A 22,280-nucleotide genomic window follows, 5' to 3' on the forward strand; every position below is an offset into this window, starting at 1 on the left:
GACTGGGAGTCTGTGCTGGGACTGGGTGTCTGAGTTCGGTCTCGGAGTTTGTGCTGAGACTGCAAGTTTGTGCTGAGCTTGGCAGTCTGCAGGGATTGGGAGTCTGTGCTGAGACTGCAAGTCTGTGTTTGGACTGGGAGTCTGCGCTGAGATTGGGAGTCTGTGCTGAGGCTGGGAGTCTGTACTTAGATTGGGACTCTGCGCTGATACTGGGATCTATGATGAATCTCAGTTTTTGTGCTGGGATTGGGAGTCTGTGATGAGACTGGGAGTCTTGGCTGAGACTGGGAGCCTGTCCTGAGACTAGGAGTCTGTGCTGAGGCCAGGAACCTGTGCTGAGACTGGGAGTCCGTGTAGGGACTGGGTGTCTGTGTTGGGACTGGCAGATTGTGCTGAGACTGGGGGTTTGTTCTGAAACATGGGAATTTGACCTGAGACTGGGAGTGTGTGCTGAGGATAAGAATCTGAAATGAGATTGGGAGCCTTTGCTGAGATTGGGAGTCCCTGCTGAGACTGGGGGTCTGTCCCGAGACTGGGAGTCTGTGATGAGACTGGGAGACTTGGCTGAGACTGGGAGCCTGTCCTGAGACTCGGAGTATGTTCTGAAACATGGGAGTTTGTCCTGAGACTGGGAGTCTGTGCTGAGGCCAGGAACCTGTGCTGAGACTGGGAGTCTGTGGTGGGACTGGGAATCCGTGCACAGGCTGGGGTCCGTGCAGAAAATGGGAGACTGTTCTGAGACTGGGAGTCCTTGCTGAGACTGTGAGTCTGTTCAGAGATTGGGCATCTGTGCTGAGACTGGGGGTCTGTGCTGAGACTGGGACTCTGTGCAGAGACTGGGAATCTGTGCTGAGATCGTGAGTCTGAGCTGAGATTTGGAGGCTGTGCTGGGACCGGGAGTCTGTCCTGAGATTGGGAGTCTATTCTGAGACTGGGAGTCTGTGTTCAATTTGAAAGTCTATGCTGAGACTGGGAGTTTGTGCTGGGACTGGGAGTCTGTGTTGGGACTGGCCGTCTGTGTTTGGACTGGGAGTCTGTGCTGAGATTGGGAGTCTGTGCTGAGATTGGGAGTCTGTGCTGGGACTGGGAGTCTGTGTTGCGACTGGGAGTCTGTGCTGAGATTGGGAGTCTGTGTTGAGACTGGGAGTCTGTGCTGAGACTGGGAGTCTGTGCTGAGATTGGGAGTCTGTGCTGAGATTGGGAGTCTGTGCTGAAGCGGGGACTCTGTGCTGAGACTGGGAGTCCGTGGTGAGACTTGGAGTCTGTGCTGAGACTGGGAGTTTGTGCTGGGACTGGGAGTCTGTGTTGCGACTGGGAGTCTGTGCTGAGATTGGGAGTCTGTGCTGAGGCTGGGAGTCTGTGTTGAGACTGGGAGTCTGTGCTGAGATTGGGAGTCTGTGTTGAGACTGGGAGTCTGTGCTGAGATTGGGAGTCTGTGCTGAGACTGGGAGTCTGTGCTGAGATTGGGAGACTGTGCTGAGACTGGGAGTCTGTGCTGAGGCTGGGAGTCTGTGCTGGGACTGGGAGTCTGTGTTGAGACTGGGAGTCTGTGCTGAGATTGGGAGTCTGTGCTGAGACTGGGAGTCTGTGCTGAGATTGGGAGTCTGTGCTGAGACTGGGAGTCTGTGCTGAGATTGGGAGTCTGTGCTGAGACTGGGAGTCTGTGCTGAGATTGGGAGTCTGTGCTGAGGCGGGGACTCTGTGCTGAGAATGGGAGTCTATGCTGAGACTGGGAGTCTGTGCTGAGATTGGGAGTCTATGCTGAGACTGGGAGTCTGTGCTGAGATTGGGAGTCTGTGCTGAGATTGGGAGTCTGTGTTGAGACTGGGAGTCTGTGCTGAGATTGGGAGTCTGTGCTGAGACTGGGAGTCTGTGCTGAGGCTGGGAGTCTGTGCTGGGACTGGGAGTCTGTGCTGAGATTGGGAGTCTGTGCTGAGGCGGGGACTCTGTGCTGAGACTTGGAGTCCGTGCTGAGACTGGGAGTCTGTGCTGAGATTGGGAGTCTGTGTTGAGACTGGGAGTCTGTGCTGAGACTGGGAGTCCGTGCTGAGACTGGGAGTCTGTGCTGAGACTGGGAGTCTGTGCTGAGACTGGGAGTCTGTGCTGAGATTGGGAGTCTGTGTTGAGACTGGGAGTCTGTGCTGAGATTGGGAGTCTGTGCTGAGACTGGGAGTCTGTGCTGAGGCTGGGAGTCTGTGCTGGGACTGGGAGTCTGTGCTGAGACCGGGAGTCTGTGCTGAGACTGGGAGTCTGTGCTGAGACTGGGAGTCTGTGCTGAGACTGGGAGTCCTTGCTGAGACTGGGAGTCCGTGCACAGGCTGGGGTCCCTGCAGAAAATGGGAAACTGTGTTGAGGCTGGGAGTCCGTGCTGAGATTGGGCGTCTGTGTAGAGACTGGGAATCTGTGCTGAGAATAGGAGTTTGTGCTGAGATTTGGAGTCTGTGCTGAGACTGTGAGTCTGTGCTGAGACTTGGAGTGTGTGCTGAGACCGGGAGTCTGTGCTTAGTTTGAAAGTCTATGCTGAGACTGGGTGTTTGTGCAAGTATTGGGAGTCTGTGTTGGGACTGGCTATCTGTGTTGGGACTGGTAGATTGTGCTGAGACTGGGAGTCTGTGCTGAGACTGGGAGTCTGCTGAGATTGGGAGTTTTTGCTGAGATTGGGAATCCCTGCTGAGACTAGGAGTCTGTGCTGGGACTGGGAGTCTGTGTTGGGACTGGCGTCTGGGATTCCACGATAAGTCTGAGAATATGTGCTGAGATTGTGCATCTGTGCTGAGGCTGGAAATCTGTGCTTAGACTGGGAGTCCATGCTGAGGCTGGAAGACTGTGCTAAGTCTGGGAGTCTGTGCTGAGAATGGGAGTCTGTACTCAGATTGGGAGACTGTGCTGAGACTAGGAGTCTTTCTGAGACTGGGAGTCTATGCTGCAATTGGGAGTCTTTGCTGAGGTTGGGAGTCTGTGCTGAGAATGGGTGTTTGTGCTCAGGCTGAGAGTCTGTCCTGAGATTGGGAGTCTGTTCTGAGATTGAGAGTCTGTACTCTGAATTGGAGTCTGTGCTGAGTCTGTGAGCCTGTCTTGAGATTGGGAGTCTTTCTGAGACTGGGAATCTGTGCTGAGACTTACGCTGCTACTGGGAGTCCGTGCTGAGGCTGGGAGTCTGTCCTTTGATTGGGAGTCTGTGCTGAGACTCTGCCTCTGTGCTGAAACTGGGTGTCTGTCCTGAGATTGGAAGTCTGTGCTGAGACTCGAAGTCTGTGCTGTGACTGGGGGTCTGTGCTGACACTGTGAGTTTGTCCTGAGACTGGGAGTCTGTGCAGAGACTTATACTGATACTCGAGGCTGTGCTGAGGCTGGGAATCTATTCAGAGACTGGGAGTTCCGTGCTGAGACTTGGAGTCTGTTTTGAGACTGGGAGTCTGTGCTGAGATTGGAAGTCTCTGCTGAGACTGGGAGTCCGTGCTGTGTCTGTGCACCTTTGCTGAGAAATGAAGTCTCTACTGAGGCTGGGAGTCTATGCTAAGATTGTGACTGGGAGTCCGTGCTGAGATTGGGAGTCCTTGCTGAGAATTGGAGTCTGAGCTGAGGCGTTGAGTCTGTGTTGAGACTGAGTGTCCATGCTGCGTCTGGGAGTCCGCATTGAGTTACATCAGGTCCCTTGCTGTTTAAGAACACTACCCCTTGGCTCCTCCATCTCAAAGAAGGCTCCATGCTGATCAGTTAAGTGCCTATCCGGGCCCTTATGTTTAGCAGGTCCTCTGTGATGGAGTGGTCAGTGCTCTGGCCAGATTCCAGCCTTTGGGCTAGTGGTCCAAAGACTAATGTTTGTGTCCAATGTTTAAGGGAATGAGGCAATAGAGAAGCAGCCCTCTTAGCCCTCCATCCCATGTTGGTTTTTGATGGACTTTTCCAAATAATCACCCTTCATCCCTCGTCCCCCTTTAATCTTTTCTCTTCTAGTGTTTATCCAGGTCTTTTGAGAAGCTTGACTCAATTCCTTCCACCACCCAATCAGCCATGGTTTCCCAATTACAAATGAACTTTCTGCAGAATAAATGTTTTTATTCATATTGACTAATTCTTTTTCCCATTGTGTCATAGCAGTCCTCTTCCATTACTGACAATTCTGCCTTAGTTATTCTTTTAAAACCAATCATGTTTTGGAACATGGCTCCAGATATTTGATGTGGGGTTGGTGGGCCGAAAGGCCTGCTTCCACACTGTAGGGATTCTAAGTAATGTTCGATGCATATATGGTGGGAAAGGGAATGAGTAATGTGGGTTCGGGAGATAATTGAAGGAGGAAGAGGCTAGGCTGATATGGAGCATAAATTCTAGCATAGACTAGATAGACCGAATGACCCTAAGTCTCTTCCCTGTAGATTCCAAGTTGTGAACAGTTCTTAATAATACTGAAGCGAAACTTCTCTGGATGCTGCTTTTCGTTCTTTTCTGGGAGATGAGGAATCAGTGGATTTGCTTCCACTAATTTAGTTTTCCTGCTATCTATAGTCCCCTCGTAGAAATCAAAGAGGTTGATCAGATCTTCCCCATTTATATTCTCATTGGCAATGTTTAATTAAGGAGAAAGTGAGGACTGCAGATGCTGGAGGTCAGAGCTGAAAATGTGTTGCTGGAAAAGCGCAGCAGGTCAGGCAGCATCCAAGGAGCAGGAGAATCGACGTTTCGGGCATGAGCCCTTCTTCAGGAATGAGGAGAGTGTGCCAAGCAGGCTAAGATAAAAGGTAGGGAGGAAGGACTTAGGGGAGGGGCGTTGGAAATGCGATAGGTGGAAGGAGGTTAAGGTGAGGGTGATAGGCCGGAGTGGGGGTGGGGGTGGAGAGGTCAGGAAGAAGATTGTAGGTTAGGAAGGTGGTGCTGAGTTCGAGGGTTGGGCCTGAGACAAGGTGGGGGGAGGGGAAATGAGGAAACTGAAAAAATTTGAGTTCATCCCTTGTGGTTGGTGGGTTCCTAGGCGGAAGATGAGGCGCTCTTCCTCCAGCTATGGTCTGGCGATGGAGGAGTCCAAGGACCTGCTTGTCCTTGGTGGAGTGGGAGGGGCAGTTGAAGTGTTGAGCCACGGGGTGGTTGGGTTAGTTGGGTTGGTTGGTCCGGGTGTCCCAGAGGTGTTCTCTGAAATGTTCTGCAAGTAGGCGGCCTGTCTCTCCAATATAGAGGAGGCCACATCGGGTGCAGCGGATGCAGTAAATGATGTGTGTGGAGGTGCAGGTGAATTTGTGGCGGATATGGAAGGATCCCTTGGGGCCTTGGAGGGAAGTAAGGGGGGAGGTGTGGGCGCAAGTTTTGCATTTCTTGCGGTTGCAGGGGAAGGTGCCGGGAGTGGACGTTGGGTTGGTGGGCGGTGTGGACCTGACAAGGGAGTCACAGAGAGAGTGGTCTTTTCGGAATGCTGATAGGGAAGGGGAGGGAAATATATCCCTGGTGGTGGGGTCCATTTGGAGGTGGCGGAAATGATGACGGATGATACGATGTATATGGAGGTTGGTGGGGTGGTAGGTGAGGACCAGTGGGGTTCTGTCCTGGTGGTGATTGGAGGGGCGGGGTTCAAGGGTGGAGGAGCGGGAAGTGGAGGAGATGTGGTAATTAATTAAAACACAGACCTATCATTGGAATGAATTTCATAATTGAACCTCATTGACTTTCAAGAGTAACTGGCTCTAGCATGGGATTAGAGTTAACCCATGTATTGGAATGTCACTGCTATGTTAATTTATGCAGCTCCACTAACAAAAGAACAATGGGCCTTGTCAATCAGATTGCATTTGTGGAAACATTTGGTTTCTTTTTATGGGTAGCAACTGAAAACATCCATATTGAAGAATGGAAACACCTATAAAACGTAATGCTACATATCTATAGAACACAGAGAGGCGCTGGGGTGGGGAAATGGAGGTTCGTCCTCTCAATAATAGTGGCAGAAAGCTCAGCGAGACCATGGACACCAGCTTATAACACATGCCAATCTTTTTATGTAACTCTAGGAAGTATGGATTCCATTTCTCTGTCCACGTGCATTGTCCTCAACTGAGTATATCCTAACTCCAGCCTCCGGTGTTTTGATTAACAGGTACATTCACCAAGACATTGTTGGTGGCGGTTGGGGTCATTGCCAGTGGAGTGGTTGTCATCATCATTTTCGTCATTGTTGCCTGGAGAAAAAAGAAGGAAGTGATTGGAGGTAGGATTGCTGGTTCATTCTCCGGGACAGCACAGTGTGACACCAATCGCTTTTGCACATGCCCAGGGCCCAATCGCAGGAAACAAACATCCCTTGTTTTAGTTAGCTTGCCAGAAAGTGAAGGTGCAATTCTCATCAATAATGGCCACTCTCAGGTCTGGGTTAAACCTTTTCCCTGACATTTGAGTGTCCACCTAGGTGATAGAACTTTGCTTTAGGTGTAAGTTAAATCAGCTAGAGTCAAATCAATGAAATATGGCTAATGCAGCTGCCTATTGATATATTGTGCAATATTCCTGTGTCTTATGACTCACCGAGGATTGCACAGACTGACATCTAGAATTGTTTTTTATTCTTTTTCCTATGATGGGATTTGGATATCGCAGATGAAGCAATTTGTTGCCCGCCTATTATCACTCTTGCCAGTCCATTTTAGAGGATAATTAAGAATCAATCCAATTTCTGTAGACTGGATAAAGACAGCAGTCTTCCAACCCAAAGAGAATTCGTTTTTCTTTAATTTATTCACGGGATGAGGGTGTCTCTGGTTGGGCCAGCATTTATTGCCCATCCCTAATTACACTTAAGAGTCAACCACATCGTTGTGGGTCTGGAGTCACAAGTAGGCCCAGACTGGGTAAGGACATTATTCTGGATCAGTGGTGCTGGAAGAGCACAGCAATTCAGGCAGCATCCGAGGACAGGCAAAATCGACGTTTCGGGCAAAAGCCCTTCTTAACCAGATGGGTTTTTCCAACGATGGGTTCATGGTCGTCATTAGACTCTTAATCCCAGATTTCTATTGAATTCATATTCCACCATCTACCATGTCTGGATGTGAATCCAGGTCCCCGGAACATTACCTGCGTCTCTGGATTAACAATAACATTAGACCATTGCCTCCCCTCAAAATCTAGTTGGATAGATTTTCACATAGGTCATAATTTTGTGAGATTTTAGTGAGAGGCAACAAATTGCTTCATCTACGATATTCAAATCCCATCATAGGGAAAAGAATAAAAAACATTTCTAGATATCAGTCTGTGCAATCCTCGGTGAATTATAAGACGCAGGAATATTGCACGATATATCAATAGGCAGCTGCATTAGCCATATTTCATTGATTTGACTCTAGCTGATTTAACTTACACCAAAAGCAAAGTTCTATTGCGATGAGCTTAAGATTCCAGATTTATTAATGCCACCAGCATTTTAACATCATGGCACAGAGAATTAGCGGGAACACCTGGATTATAGATCCAGGGACATACCCATTGTGCCATCATCTCCCTTGTCCTTTGCTGAGAAATGCTTTAACAGACTATAGCTCCTTCTGGAGATCAAATTCGATAGAAATCCACGACCTATTGCATCACTTCAGGAAGGATAGTGAGACACTAGAATTCTTATTGTTTGTGAAACGTTGTGAGGAGTAGATTCAAATTCGGACCTTCTGACATCTGTGAAGTGCTTCTATTTAGATTGTTTTAAGGTATTTTAGTTCAGTGCATCACAAACTAATCTTCGATATTTTCTCGTCCGCCTGTTCAGAGACGTTATTACACACCTCTGGGACTCAAACCCAATCCTCCTGACAAGCCATTCTTAAAACACATTGGATAATTAAACACAGGCTGAAGGCATTGCTCTGACTGTGACATCTTCCATCTTCTAAAAGCACCAAGTTAGCATCGTGATCCCCAGTGATCACTTACCCCAATGGGGTGAATGTCAAATGGAGATTGAAATGACGCTGGAGGTCAGAAACAAAAACAGAAATTATTGGAAAAGCTCAACAGGTCTGGCAGCATCCATGGAGAGAAATCAGAGTTAGCGTTTCAGGTCCAGTGGCCCTTCCTCAAAACGTTAACTCTGATTTCACTCCACCGATGTTGCCAGACTGCTGCACTTTTCCAACTATTTCTGTTTGTGTGTGTCGGGTGAATCTTTATCCTGAATTACTCATTTCACGTATGAAGGCACAGGCTATAGATGACAACAGGCAGGTCATGTATAAAATGGTGACCTCAGAATCTCAGCAATTACCTTTTTTCCATGCATTCGTGTCTTACTAAATCCCCAACTCTCTTCACTTATGCACCATTTTCAATTCTCTTCACCTTCCCTAAGAAGCTAGACAGTGTAAACCCATCACATGTATATCAGAGCTGGTACTTGGTGACTGTAAATCACTAGATGCTTATGCTGGCCATAATCACAACAGTGTGTAATCGACTAGGCCAAACCTCCTCAGTCCATTTCAAGAAAGTAGTCCAGACCCTAACTTTGCTCGTTGTTTTAAGCAGGTTCGAAGTGGATTTTCAGGGAGTGATGCAGCTGGTCAAAAATCCTCAGTTTTATACAAAACAGAATTTATTTACAGAGTATAGAATGAAACATAAACAAAAGAGAACAGAATATGAAATAACTTAACCTATGTGAAAACCTAACAGATTATCCCAACTAAATGATGCTGTTCCAATTTCCTGCAACAATCCTCATAAACCCCTCGGCAAAATCAAACACAGGGTCTTACAGGAGAAAGAGAGAGAGAGATAGCAGCAAGATTCAGCATGGGACTCATTCTTCCATGTAGCTGTCTATTTTGGATTTCCAGCTAACAACGGGCCAGCAGCTCAAAGCAGCCAGACTGCTAAAAACTAAACCAAACCAAGCCAGAGAAAAGCTGAGCTGGGAGAACTTGCCACTACCCTTTCGTTGTACAAGTTTTATTTAAACTTAAAAGCTTCTTCAAGTAGATACACACAAACATAGCGGAACCTCTGTCTTTATGACTCCTCTGAAAGGAAACCCAAGGGCAACCAAACCTTGTTCAAGGAGCAGCAACGTCATGTGTGTTCGTGCATGGATAAGCCAGTATGAAAACAAGCTGAGGCAGACAGCATTCTGATAACACACATGTATCCAGTTATCGGAATGCTGTCTGCCTCAGCTTGTTTTCGTACTGGCTTTCTTGTCATGCACTGACTGGCTTACAGGAGGCCAGCCTCTGTGACTTGCATTGTTTTGTTAGCATCATCGTCATCTCCGGTCCCCTGTATGATGACCCTCTCCCACTCTCAGGGTGAATCCATAGGTGGCTATACAGACTGATGGGGCTACTGCAGGCTCTGTTACACTTGGGGCAGGAGGTGGTCACGTGAAGGGGGTGACTGGGGCATTAGTGAGGCAGCATGCTCCTTTCCCGTTTCCGGCTGACTTCCGCTTTTTCCCAATGGCAAATCTTGATGCCTTCCTGGATGCTCCTCCCCCACTTTGGACGGTCTCGAGCCAGTGATTCCCAGGTGTGTGTGGGAATGCTGCACTTCCCCAGTAAGACCTTGTGGGTATCCCTGAAGTGCATCCCCTCCCCCCAAGGCAGGCCTGCCGTTTCGGAGCTGGGAGTAAGGCAGCACACGGAGGGACAGGCCGGCAGCTGAGGAGCACTGAACAATCCAGGAGCTGAATGCATCCCTATGCCAAGCCAGTGTCAGGCTTGCAGCAAAAGGTGCTTGCTGTTTCTATGGCAACACACTGCATGTGTGCTTCAGGTGAATGGTGCTGAGTGAACGCTAAATGCGGGTAGTTCTTTAGTGAGGTGAAAGAGGACTGTGGTTAGTCAGGGGTACCCACACATTCAGTTAAGGTTCTCATCTCATTCCACTCAGCATCCCAGTGAATCCCCTCTGCATTCTCCCTAGTGCAGTCATATTCTTCACACAATGCAGTGACCAGAACTGCATGCAGTACTTTCATTGACGCCTATCTATAGTTTTGTGCTGTGCCAGGACAGTTTGTTTCCTCTTGGTATTCCATGCCACAACAAACAATAGCAAACGTCCCATGTGACCCTTACCTGCGTGACCTATTACACTCAGGGATCTGTGGATATGTGGACTAAGCTTCCTCTGCTCTTCAGTCCTTTCCAGGTTTCCAGTAACGTGTAATCTCTTGCCTTGTTAGTCCACCCCATGCGTGCTAACTCACGTGTTTCTTGGTTGAACACTATCAGTCCAGAGCATTCATTCTGGTCAGAGACTGGGACCTACATCCTTACAGTTCAATGATTGGGCCACGGTCAGTCCTGCAGGCCAAGTGCAACCAGGTTAAAGATGGTAATGCGTGCTGTGGAGAGGTCAGTCTGGATGGGCAGGCCAATGAGTCAAAGGGAGGGAATTGAGTTTGATGGAAACGGATGGAAGAGCAGTCAAGACTCAAGCAGGAAGAGGAGAGGAGCTGAAGTGTCCCAAAAGAGTGAGTAGAATGTACAGAGGACGGGAAGGGTTTGTTCACTGGGACCTTGAGGTGCAAAGAGATGTCAAGTGGACGAGCTGCTTGCAATAATGAGGCTGATAGTCCATGAGGATGAGTGAAAGGCAAGTGTAGTGGCATCAAGAACAGAAATTGCTGGGGAAACTCAGCAGCTCTGTCTCTGTGGAGACAGAAAGCAGAGTTAACGTTTTGGGTCCAGTGACCCTTTTTCAGTCCCAAATGTAGATGGGAAAAGGTTGGTGTATCTGCTGACAATGGGGTCAGGGGGAAGAATAAACAATCAATGGAGATGAAGCCTAGAGAGAGAGGGCAGCCGTCAGGCAGACTAGGGAATGAGGATAGGTCAGCCTGGGAGAATGACCAGAGACAAAAAAAACTGCAGATGCTGGAATCCAAAGTAGACAGGCAGGAGGCTGGAAGAGCACAGCAAGCCAAGCAGCATCAGGAGGTGGAGAAGTTGAGGTTTCGGGTCTAACACGGCAGTTATTTTGGTGGGTTTTTTTGTTTTGTGTAGTGACATAGCTAGAGCGAGTAAAAGCCCTGTGAGTGTGACATACCAGAGGGAGGATGCTATCACTTACCCTTGCAGAGCTGACTAGACCATTAACTTTCTTCCAGCACTGCTGTGTGTGTCGTTTCACCCAAGACATAGCAGTGGTCCAAGCTGATATGGTGGCATGGCCTCCTGTGGGAGTCTGCAGGGCGAGGAACTGCCTGCCTCTCTAGTGTTGCACCCACCAGCCCTTCAGGTTCCTGTTTGAGGAGTAGACAGTGAGTACTCCTTCCCTCTGGCTTTGCCCGCAGTGATAACAGTTAAACCAGCACTGTGTGAGAACCGACACCTGGCTCCCTGGATCTGATTGGCTGTGCACATGATCTTTCAATATGGCACCAGCAGAGTGAATGCTGGGAAATCCCAGCCATGGTGGGCATGTCCTCCGCACCTGCCACATGATTCCACAGGAAAGGCACCCAAGTTGCGTAATGAATGAGGGGACGAAACACTCTCACTGAAGATGGGAAAATGTCACCCGAGGGTAGGTTTTGATTTTGTGCGATGGAGTAAGCAGCCTGCTTTACATCCCTCTGTTACTGCTTGAACACCATAGTACCAAATCAGAAAAAATGTCAACTTCGAATCACAAATGTTGTATAGTCGGACGAAGCCAAGATCTCCGGTACTGTTAGCAACAATGGAAACAATGTCACATTTGCCATGCTGGGCTTATTTACATAGAGGAGGCTGCGTTCAGGATATCTGGGGATGTGCTTCTAGTCTAACCCTGGCAAATGCCTTGCACTCCATTCCATCTGTCTAAGGCCGGCACGGTGGCTCAGTGGTTTGCACTGCTGCCTCACAGCACCAGGGACCCACGTTCAATTCCACACTCGGGTGACTGTCTGGAGTTTGTACATTCTCCCCATGTCTGTGTGGGTTTATTCTGGGTGCTCCAGTTCCCTGCCACAGTAGAGGGATGTGCAGATCCAGGGATGTGCAGGTTAAGGTGGATTGGCCATGCTAAATTGCCTCATAGTGTCCAGGTATGTGCAGGTTAGGGGGGATTGGCCATGCTACATTGTCCCGTAGTGTCCAGGGATGTGCAGGTTTGGGGGGATTGGCCATGCTAAATTGTCCTGTAGTGTCCAGGGATGTGCAGGTTAGGTGGGATTGGCCATGCTAAGTTGTCCCGTAGTGTCCAGGGATGTGCAGGTTAAGGTGGATTGGCCATGGGAAATTATCCCATAGTGTTCAGGGATGTGTAGGTTAGGATGGATTGGCTGTGCTAAATTGCCCTGTAGTGTCCAGGGATGTGCAGGTTAGGGGGGATTGGCCATGCTAAATTGCCCCATAGTGTCCAGGGATGTACAGGTTAGGTGGATTGGCCATGGGAAATGCACAGTTAGAGAGGGATGGGGAAGTGGATTTGGATGGGATGCTCTTCAGAGGACCAGTGAGGGCCAAATGGTCTATTTCCACTCTGTAAAAATTCTACCAGAGCAAAAGCTGCCAGCTGACGTCATGTGGATCTTTAAAGTTATCAAGCAGTTCAATATGGTTGGACATTAAGTACACCACTTTCCATTTCCTTCTTGAACTGTAAGGGAGAGAGTTGGGAGATGGGGTTGAGGATGGGTGAGGCTGTTAGCTCTCCCGCCACTCGGGGCACTAAGACCTGACGGGTGAGTGAGAATGGCTGACTTGCCCTTCCTCGGCTTCGACACGCACCCTAGCCAGCAGCTACTGGATCCTAAACCTGCCAGTTAGGCCAAATCCATGGGGGATCCAGAGGTGAGAAGGTAAGTCTTTATTCCAGCCAATCAGCCAATCACGGGGGTGATGATGACTGTCATAGGAGCTGTAACAAGTGTCGGAAGCAAGTGGTGGGGGGGGGGTTGCGTTCGAAGGCCAGCAGTTGACTCGATCTGTGTCTTTAATTGCCCCCAGATGGACACTTGGAGGTAACCCCTCCCCCTCCCCACCATCTCCACCAACACAGCAGGCAGCTCTCCACAGTTTTCCAGTCAGGAAATGACTCCCAAGTCTCCTGAATTGAGGCTCCCATTCATTGACCACTCCATGACCTTGCTGAGTCAAGAACAGTCGAAAATGGACCCCACTCACCCAGCACTGGCAAGACTGGGCTGAGTTTCTCACCAAGATCAAACCTAACCGATTATTTCCTCTTCTCGTCACCTCCAGGAAGAGAAGTGTTGCACCCTTACAATATGGTTCTATTTATTGACTCTTAATCTTTGCTGTAGGACATTGTTCCAAACAATACAAGAAAGAATTTCGGGATAACGTCTTTATCCAGAGACTGGTTAGAATGTAGAACGTACTGCCAGATAGAATAGCTGAGGCAAATAAAATGGGAGGGCGAGTGAGATAAGTGCACGAGAGAGAAAGGAATGGAAGGGTATTCTCCTGGGGTTCGATGGTGTAGAACATGAGGCATCTCATAACCTGCCCAAACAGCACTTCAAGTGTGTATTATCCCTGGGAGTGCAACAACATGCAAGTTACCCTTCGATCTTTCCTCACTAATTGGTTGATTTTGCATTGTCCCAGGGCAAGAGTTGGAAAGTGATTCCCAACCTGTGATCTACACTGAAGTGCAGACACCAAAAAAGGTTTGTAACAGTGCTTCCAATTACATCGGAACCTTTTCGTTGCATGTTTAATGTAGACAACCATCACAACCCATTCCACAGAAGGAGGACGCAGTGATTAATACAAGGGCTGGATGCTAAATTTAGGATGACATAATGAACAAGTTGGAAAGATATAGATCAAACCAGAGAGTTTGAGTTGTTTAGAGAGAGTTTCCCAGATCATCAAACCAATGATGAAGCAGTCAGAGGAGGCCAGTGCAGAAAAACCTCAAATCAGAAGACTGAATGCTGTGGGAGGGGATGAGGTACAGAAGTTCAGTGGATTAAGGAGACTCTTGGAAATGAGGGAGAGAGTTTTAATTTCATTGTGTACGGATTGATCATGTTTGATGATGAAAGGCAAAGATTCATCCAGTTTGCTTTCACCCATTCTGCAAGTCACATTTAAGCTATTCGTTCATTGAATGTATGTCAAGATTAGAGTAGCGCTGGAAAAGCACATCATGTCAGGCAGCATCCAAGGCCTTGTAGAGAGAGGAGGAGATCTTCTAAAAGATAGCATCCTTGGAAGGCATCCACTTGAATGTGTGTGTCAATGAATAGGCCAGCATTTATTTCCCATCCTGAAACACCCTGGAAAAGGTGGTGGTGAGCTGCCTTCTTGAGACACTGAAGTGTTGGGACTTCTTTGTGTTTTTTTGTTAATTCCTGCAGATACTTGTTTCAGAATCCTCACCGTTTGGATCAAATCTCAATCACAAACTCCCTCCGCAACAACCTCCACCACACAAACGGCAGAGGGGCAGGAAGGGTCTGTGATCTCCGCAGCAATGAGGGAGGACAATAAATGCAGGCCTGTCCAAACGCCTTGTGATTTAAAAACAAACTTGTACAGAAGATCCAAACCTTGACCTGCAAGGGGTTTTTAACGAGAAATTCAAAAGAGGAGAGAGATATAGAGAGGATGAGAGGTTGAATGAAGGAATTTCAAAGGCTTGGACCGAAATTGAGAATGCAACGTTTAAAATTAAGGTGCATAATCATTCAGAGCTGCAAGAATACATGGATCTCAGAGGTTTGTAAGGCAGAAGGAGGTAACAGACGTGAAGATGGATGTGGCGATAGAAGGAATTGTTGAACAATTAAGATGATAATATTAGAACCAAGGCCATATTTACTAGAACTAGGGGGCATAGCCTCAAAATAAGAGGGAGCGGATTTAGGACTGAGTTGAGGGGCAGCTTCTGTGAATCTGTGAAAGCCCCTGCCCAGTGAAGCAGTTGAGGCTGCCTCGATGAATGTTTTTAAGGCAAAGATAGATAGATTTTTGAACAGTAAAGGAATTAAGGGTTATGGTGAGGGAATGGATAATTGGAGCTGAGTCCATGAAAAAATCAGTCATGATCTTCTTGAATGGGGGAGCAGGCTTCAAGGGCCAGATGGCCCACTCCTGCTCCTAATTCCTACTTTCTTCAGTTTTTATTTGAACTGGGAGCAACATATGTAGGCGGTTGCTGGGTGAATGGGACCATGCACTGGTTCAGATGTAAAAACAACTTGTTGTGGCATTTCAAATTTGTCCCTCCCTCTCTTGCCTTGCAGACTCAGGCAACTCAATCTGAGGCCAGTGGCAGACGAGAAAACGAATTTGCCTACGCCAATCTGCAGCACGAATCAATCGTGCCAAGGCAGGCAAAAGCTCAGAGTGACAGAGTGGAGATCTTGGGGGCTGTGTGAAAGAACGCGGACGGAATGCTGCAATCAGTTCATTAACACGAATGGCAGAGAATCGGCAAATCTGTAAACGACACTGAAACAAAATTGAGCGTGGTATTTTTTACGGGTAAAGTAATTTGGAAATGAACCCTAAACTGTATTTTTGTGCAATGGAAGTAAAATAGTTATGGGCTGTCAAATGTATAAAGTATCAAACTCCTTGTGTGTTATGTGGACACCTGTAATTTACTTCCTGTCATGTTTTGTCACACTTGCTTTCCACTCATTTCCTCCAGTTGCCCATTATTTTTCCATCCCACTTCCCCCCTTTCTGCTTTTGCCTGTCATGTACCTCACGAACACTCAATATTCACTTGGCTTGCAAAATTCTTCCCCCTATTTTCTTAATAGCGTAGAAGCATTACCAGCTCTGACTCACTGTGAGCAAAGCCTCAAGATATTTCACAAAAAGGACAAATATAATTTATTGTAAGCTGGAATGTTGAAAATTCTTGAAGATCCATAGTGATTTTAGATTTCATCTGATCCCCCCTGATTTTGTAGATTATCTCATCAAACAGATAGTGTTAAAATGGATGAAATCTGCATGACTAGATATTGCAATGAGACAGAGGTCTTCCATTCAAATACAAATACAGTCCACATCAGAAAGTCCTCTGATTGCAGGAGTACTATGTGGAGTTTGACTCATCTTGTTCCATTTTATAGTGATCTTGAGCAAGCAGCACAAGTAATTTATCCTAATTTCCAGTTTTTCTCAAAGACACAGTGTTCCTAGATGAGATTGTGCCAAAGTAGAGGAGGTCCGACAGCATCTTTACTCTTAGTTTAATCATGCTATATCTGACCTCTGAGTACATGATGCTAACACTTGCGAGCTGATGTTTCTGAAGTGCCCACTTTAAAGGAAGATGCATCAGGAAATCGAAGAGTACACGGGCAGAAAAGCAAGGGCACAGCTCATCAACACACTCACCAACCAGGAACATCTCCTTTCTTCCTGGAAGGTCTCCAACCTTGGTATCTGATGTCTTCCTGATGGCATGTGCTCGTTCATATATCCTCAGACCGATGTAAATAAGGTTCACGTGTCTGCCGTCCCACCTCAATCCGATGTTTGGTTTCCCCCCTGACCTTTAACAATACGCGTGTTTTCTTTAACTCTCTCTGCCCGCCACTAAACTGATTGGCTTCGTGTTCTGGCATTGCCAGCGCTGCCCAGGTAGTTTCCACGAGGTTTAAGCACACACCGTCATACTCCCTCCTCCAGTCGCTCAACAAGTCTACTTTGCCCATTAACCTTGGGAGAGTGAATGGATCTGACAGAATCGTTCTTGACTGTCAATCAAACAGCCCCTTGTCCCACTGCCCAACATTCATTTTGTGGCCACATTGTTTTATCGCTTGGACTTTGCTCGTTTTCTCACAGCGTGTTCCTGGAGCGATCAGGACAGTCTAGGAAGGATGGAGAAAGTGAGGGCTGCAGATGCTGGAGATCAGAGCTGAAAATGTGTTGCTGGAAAAGCGCAGCAGGTCAATGCCCGAAACGTCGATTCTCCTGTTCCTTGGATGCTGCCTGACCTGCTGTGCTTTTCCAGCAACACATTTTCAGTCCAGGAAGGATGGCAACTGTAGTGTGGTGCTCTACCTTTGTCGCTTCCTATCCATCTTAGTTTATTCAATGAAGTAATTTCTCTCTATATCTACTTCCCAGTATATCTGTTTGTTTTTCTGTGTGTTTACCTCTCTCCCTTGCTATCACTTTCCCCAACCTATCCCTCTCCCTATCCCTTGCTTTCTCTTTACTCCACACAATCTTCACATTTGATGTATATCCATTTCTCTACTTCTATCAGTGTTTCCTCCTATCTATCTTGCTACCTCAGTCTCTCTTTCCTTCCTTATCATTTCCTGTATCTCACTGTTTTTAGATTAGATTAGATTACTTACAGTGTGGAAACAGGCCCTTTGGCCCAACAAGTCCACACCGATCCTCTGAAAAGCAACCCACCCAGACCCATGCCCCTACATTTGTTACAGCTTCTGATTTTCTCTCTTCCCAATAACATTTTTAATGAAGAGACTAGTGTAACATTTTATAGGTGAACTCATATTAAACTAAACTCAACACCCATTAAATAATTGCAATTAAAAGAAATTTTGCCACAATAAAAGTAGGGATAAACCTAGAATTTAAAAAAAATAAACTAACAATAAAAATACAGAAACCTAAATCAGCAGATAACGTTTCAACAGTTAATTAGCGTTATATCAGCTCGATATTAATCACCTTAAGTTATTTTCTCTTACACTTGTTTAGATTTGAAAACCAACTTTAGTTGTTCAAAGTGTTCAGAGTCGCCAGGCACTGAGTCTCAGGAATGAAACATACCACCACTTCTGTAAAAAAGCACATGCATTTCACAAACAAAATGTTGCTTTAAATATGCTGCATTTGTATAATTACAAATTGCTGAGAATGATAACTCGGTCTGCAGATAGGAAGTGGCTTATCCCTTCAGCTATATCTGGCTAGAGTCTAATGCAATGACATAGGGTCATCTGCATTTCAATGACAATGTTAAGCAGTATAATATGAAGCACGGTCATTTTAACTGTAGAGAGGGCACGATTGAATTAACCCTCTCTAGATGAAACAATTGGACAGAGATTACAACGGGCAGCAATTCAATATCACCATCTCCCATTATTACAAATACCCCATTTATTTCTCTCACAAGTTGCCATTGGTTTATTGGGAGTTGGCGCCTGGGGATGTTTGGTATGTTACAGTGTCCTTTTTTAAAAAAATATATATATTTAGTGAAAATACCTTTATGTCTGTACAGCGATGGGCTTTGTCTATGAATTTCACTATGTTCGTCCAAAACTTGTAATAAATATGTAAATCAAGTAATTGTGGATTAATTACTAACTGGAATATTCCACCCCAAGAATTAAATAAAGCACTTGGATTATTAGGAATTGCTGTGTTCAAAATGTGGTGATTCTTCACATGGACAGTCAGTGACATGCCCACTGTGGTTATTCAGGAAGAGGTAAACAGGAAAAAGATTCCCTTTGGATTAATTAGCCAAAACTTGGGAGAAGCTGAACTCTATGAATTGTGCAATTCCAAATTTAATTCCCTGGGTTGCAATATGTTTGTCTCGCAGTATTATATTGAGAAGTTAAGAATTCCTGTCGTGACTTTCACATCCTCAAGGCTTCCCAAAGTATTGAACAGTCTATGAAGTACATTTTTACAGTTTGGTATAAATGGAATTGGAAGGCCTTGTGAATGCAGCAAGGTCCCATAAATGGCACTGAGAGAAAGCATCAATGAATTCAAAATCATTAAACGCTGACAGTGCGGAAAGAGGCCATTCTGCAGCAAGTCTGCACTGACCCTCTGCAAAACAAACCACCCAGACACACACCTGACTCTGTAAACCCACATTATCATAACTAATTCCTCTAGCCGGCACATCCCGGACACTACGGGGCAACTTAGCATGGCCAATCCCACCTAACCTGCACATCCCTGGACACTACAGGGCAACTTAGCATGGCCAATCCCATCTAACCTGCACATCCCTGGACACTATGGAGCAATTTGGCATGGCCAATCCACCCTAACCTGCACATCCCTGGACACTATGGGGCATTTAGCTTGGCCAATCTACCCTAACCTGCACATCACTGGACACTGGGGCAATTTAGCAAGGCCAATCCACCCTAACCTGCACATCCCTAGACAGTATGGGGCATTTTAGCATGACCAATCCACCCTAACCTGCACATCCCTAGACACTATGGGGCATTTTAGCATGACCAATCCACCCTAACCTGCACATACCTAAACCTACAGGGCAATTTAGCATGACCAATCTACTTAACCTTCACATTCTTGGACATTATGGGGCAATTTAGCATGGCCAATCCACCCTAACCTGTACATCCCTAAGCACTATGAGGCAATTTAGCATGACCCATCTACCTAACCTGCACATCCCTGGACACTATAGGGCAATTCAGCATGGCCAATTCACCAACCTGCACGTCCCTAAAGGCTACAGGGCAATTTAGCATGAAGAATCCACCGTAATCTGCACATCCCAGACACTGCATGACAATTTAGCATGGCCAATCCATCTAACCTGCACATCTCTAAACACTATGGGACAATTTAGCATGGCCAATCCACCTAACTTGCACATCTTTGGAGGAAATCGGAGCACCTGGTGAAAAACCACACAGACACAGTAAGAATAAGTAAACTCTGCACAGATTGTCACCCAAGACTGGAATTGAACCTGGGTCCCTGGTACTCTGAGGCAGCAGTGCTAACCACTGAACCGCCCAAGTTGTCATTTGTTGTGTAAAAGTAAAATGCTGGAAATATGAAAAATAAAATTAGCACATTCTGGAAACAGTCCAGACCAATATCTTCAGAGCAAAAAAACGAGTGAAGGAGCTAAATCTGGCAATCTGGGTTGGAGTTCCTACTTCTGATGCAGAACCCTACACATTTGTTGCAAATGTTTCTCACAGACATGCCCCCTTTTTACAAAACTAGTTATCGTATTACTGCATGTACATATGAATATGGAGCAGAAGCTTGACGTTTTCTTCCTTCAAGTTTTCCTCCCACATTTAATTAAATCATGGGTGATCTAATTATAACCTGAAGTTTGCACTCCCACCTACTCCAATAACCTTTCACCTCCTTGCGTGACAAGGATCCATTCACATCTGCCGGAATAATATTCAAGGATTCTGCTTCCATTTGTCAAGAAGATGGTTCCACAGATTGTGACCTTCTGAAGAAATTGCCCTTCATCTCTATTTTCAATGGGTAATGCCTGATGCCTCTGTTTTATTCTTCCTTCCAAAATGAAAAACAAAAATCTCCTTATGAAGGTAGAGAGTGCACCAGGTTCCTTGCCCCCTATCACTGTACCTTTGCTCCTGAGGACCATTGGCTGGGGCAATGGAAAGCAGGAGTGTGTAACCCTGAGGATGCTGGGCCTAGGCTCTCCATGACAACTACCACCCAGTCCATGGAGACAGTCACATGACTCGCTGCACTGCTGCAGCTCCTGGGCACTGTGGCCCATTCCCTTCCACACTCCTTCTCACTGCTCTTGTCCCTCCCTGTGCACATGGATGAAATCCCTGATTCCTGACTCCACAGAGTCTCCTCCTAATCTGGGCCTGAGCAGGTGCATGGTCTCTGCCATCCCACTGAGTACCTGCGGCCTAGGGCATGTCTTCCTCAGCTGGCTGCGGAGAGAAATTACAGAGAGTTGTGAATGCAGCCATCACGCAAACCGGCCTTCATATGTTTGTCTGTGTGTGAATGTGCCTGTGTGTGTGTGTTTGTCCTTGTGTTTGTCTGGGTGTGTGTATTTGTATGTGTCCATGTGCGTATCCATGTGTGTGTGTGGCTGTGTGGCTGTATGTGTGTCAGTGTGTATCTGTGTGTGTGTGTGGCTGTGTGTGTGTCTGTGTGCGTGTCATAGAGATCTGTGTGTTATATACATTTGTGTGGGTGTGCATGCATTTGTATGCATGTATACGTGCGTGTGTGTGTGTACGTATACAACTAAGAGCTGTTAAAACAGATAAAGTTACCATCTTTGATAATATCCATTAAAAGATCCTTTAAAAAATTAGCATGTTCTATACAATCCTTTGTCAATTTTTTTTAAATTGCTGTTTTGAATCAGGAAATTAACTCTCAAAATAAGTATAACACAATGAAAACATCTTATGAAATTATGTAAAGGATATACCAACTGTGGGACCAATAAAGGGTTTCGGGGGGGGTGCGTGGTGGGGAGTGGGGATTGAATGCTGGTGACTATAAGAGTAGGATAAACTCCACCATCCCCCTCACCGCCCCCTCCTGTTGTGGGCAGCCACTGTCATTGTCACAACACTTGTGCATGCTAAAACAATCCTAAAGGTAAAGACAAGGTAAGACTCCCACGCATTCTCAGTCTCCCACAGTCTGGGGACATCAGGAATGAGAAATAGACAGAGAAAATTATGGACTTTATTCACTTAATAAACAAGAGAGTTGCTCACTCTGCAAAGAGCCTTTTGTTACCAAAAGGGGAAAGGCCCATTAGCTTGGCTGAAGTAATGAGAGTATTATTAAAACTGCCGCATGTGACAAATTAGACAGAGACCTTATCAGAGAACCTGACACAGTTTCCTACAAGGATGTTTGAAAAATGTTTGCTTTGAAACCATAGATGAAGTAAACTACAGTCATTCCCTCTGTATCAGAGTGTACAAGATTGTCAGAGGTTGACTAAGGAGGAAGTGCCAGATCTGCTTAAAAAATGCACATGAAAGGGTAAAATTTATTCACATAGGCCTGGGGTAGCAGGTAAAGAGGTTACAATATTAAGGCACACAGGATCCTCTCAGTCTGTTATGCTGAGGGATGAGGAGATAGGTCTCCTGAGGGACTATTGTCAGAGAAGGTACTGGTAACAGAAATTCATGGTGAGACAAAAAGTGCTCGATTATGTAAAGTAAGGCTAGAGAGTCCAGTGAAGAGTGGAGAATTTGTGGTAGGAGTACTGGACAACCTCTCAGCTCCAGGAATACAACTTTTCTTTGCAAACGATACAGCTGATCAATCGATAGGCGTGCTGCCTACTCTAGTTGAAAAGCCAGTGGAGATGCAAGCATTTGAAGAAATGAAGAATGTTTATCCAGGAATTTTCCCAAATTGTGTGATCACAAGATCACAGAGGCCCAACTTGAAGCAGGAGAGATCAAAAGGGACAGATAAGGAAGCTGATATAGCTTTATCTGAGATCTTCTTTGATCAGATAAGTGGAATAGAAAAGGAACAAATAGGTAAACATGTAAGTATCTTTAGCTCCGCTAAACTTACTGTATTACAGCAAAAAGATGAGGACTTAAAACAATTAAATCAAAA

General features: G+C 46.3%; 1 protein-coding gene across 4 annotated transcripts in view; it reads left to right on the plus strand.

Annotated features, from left to right (window-relative positions):
• The window catches only part of LOC122556949 (B-cell receptor CD22-like), a 113,937-nt gene extending 95,633 nt beyond the window's left edge, over window positions 1-18,304 (plus strand). For all 4 annotated transcript variants that reach the window (XM_087995480.1, XM_087995479.1, XM_087995481.1 and 1 more), the window contains 3 exons: window positions 6,086-6,196; window positions 13,539-13,600; window positions 15,185-18,304. In XM_087995480.1, the coding sequence (XP_087851606.1) occupies window positions 6,086-6,196; window positions 13,539-13,600; window positions 15,185-15,319 (308 nt within the window). In that variant the 3' untranslated portion in view covers window positions 15,320-18,304. The remainder of the gene's footprint in view (window positions 1-6,085; window positions 6,197-13,538; window positions 13,601-15,184) is intronic.
• Window positions 18,305-22,280: the final 3,976 nt, after the last annotated feature.

This window comes from Chiloscyllium plagiosum, unplaced genomic scaffold (genome assembly GCF_037043375.1).
Source record: "Chiloscyllium plagiosum isolate Xiang-an unplaced genomic scaffold, Cpla_swu_hap1 HiC_scaffold_16, whole genome shotgun sequence".
Taxonomy (NCBI): Eukaryota; Metazoa; Chordata; class Chondrichthyes; order Orectolobiformes; family Hemiscylliidae; genus Chiloscyllium; species Chiloscyllium plagiosum.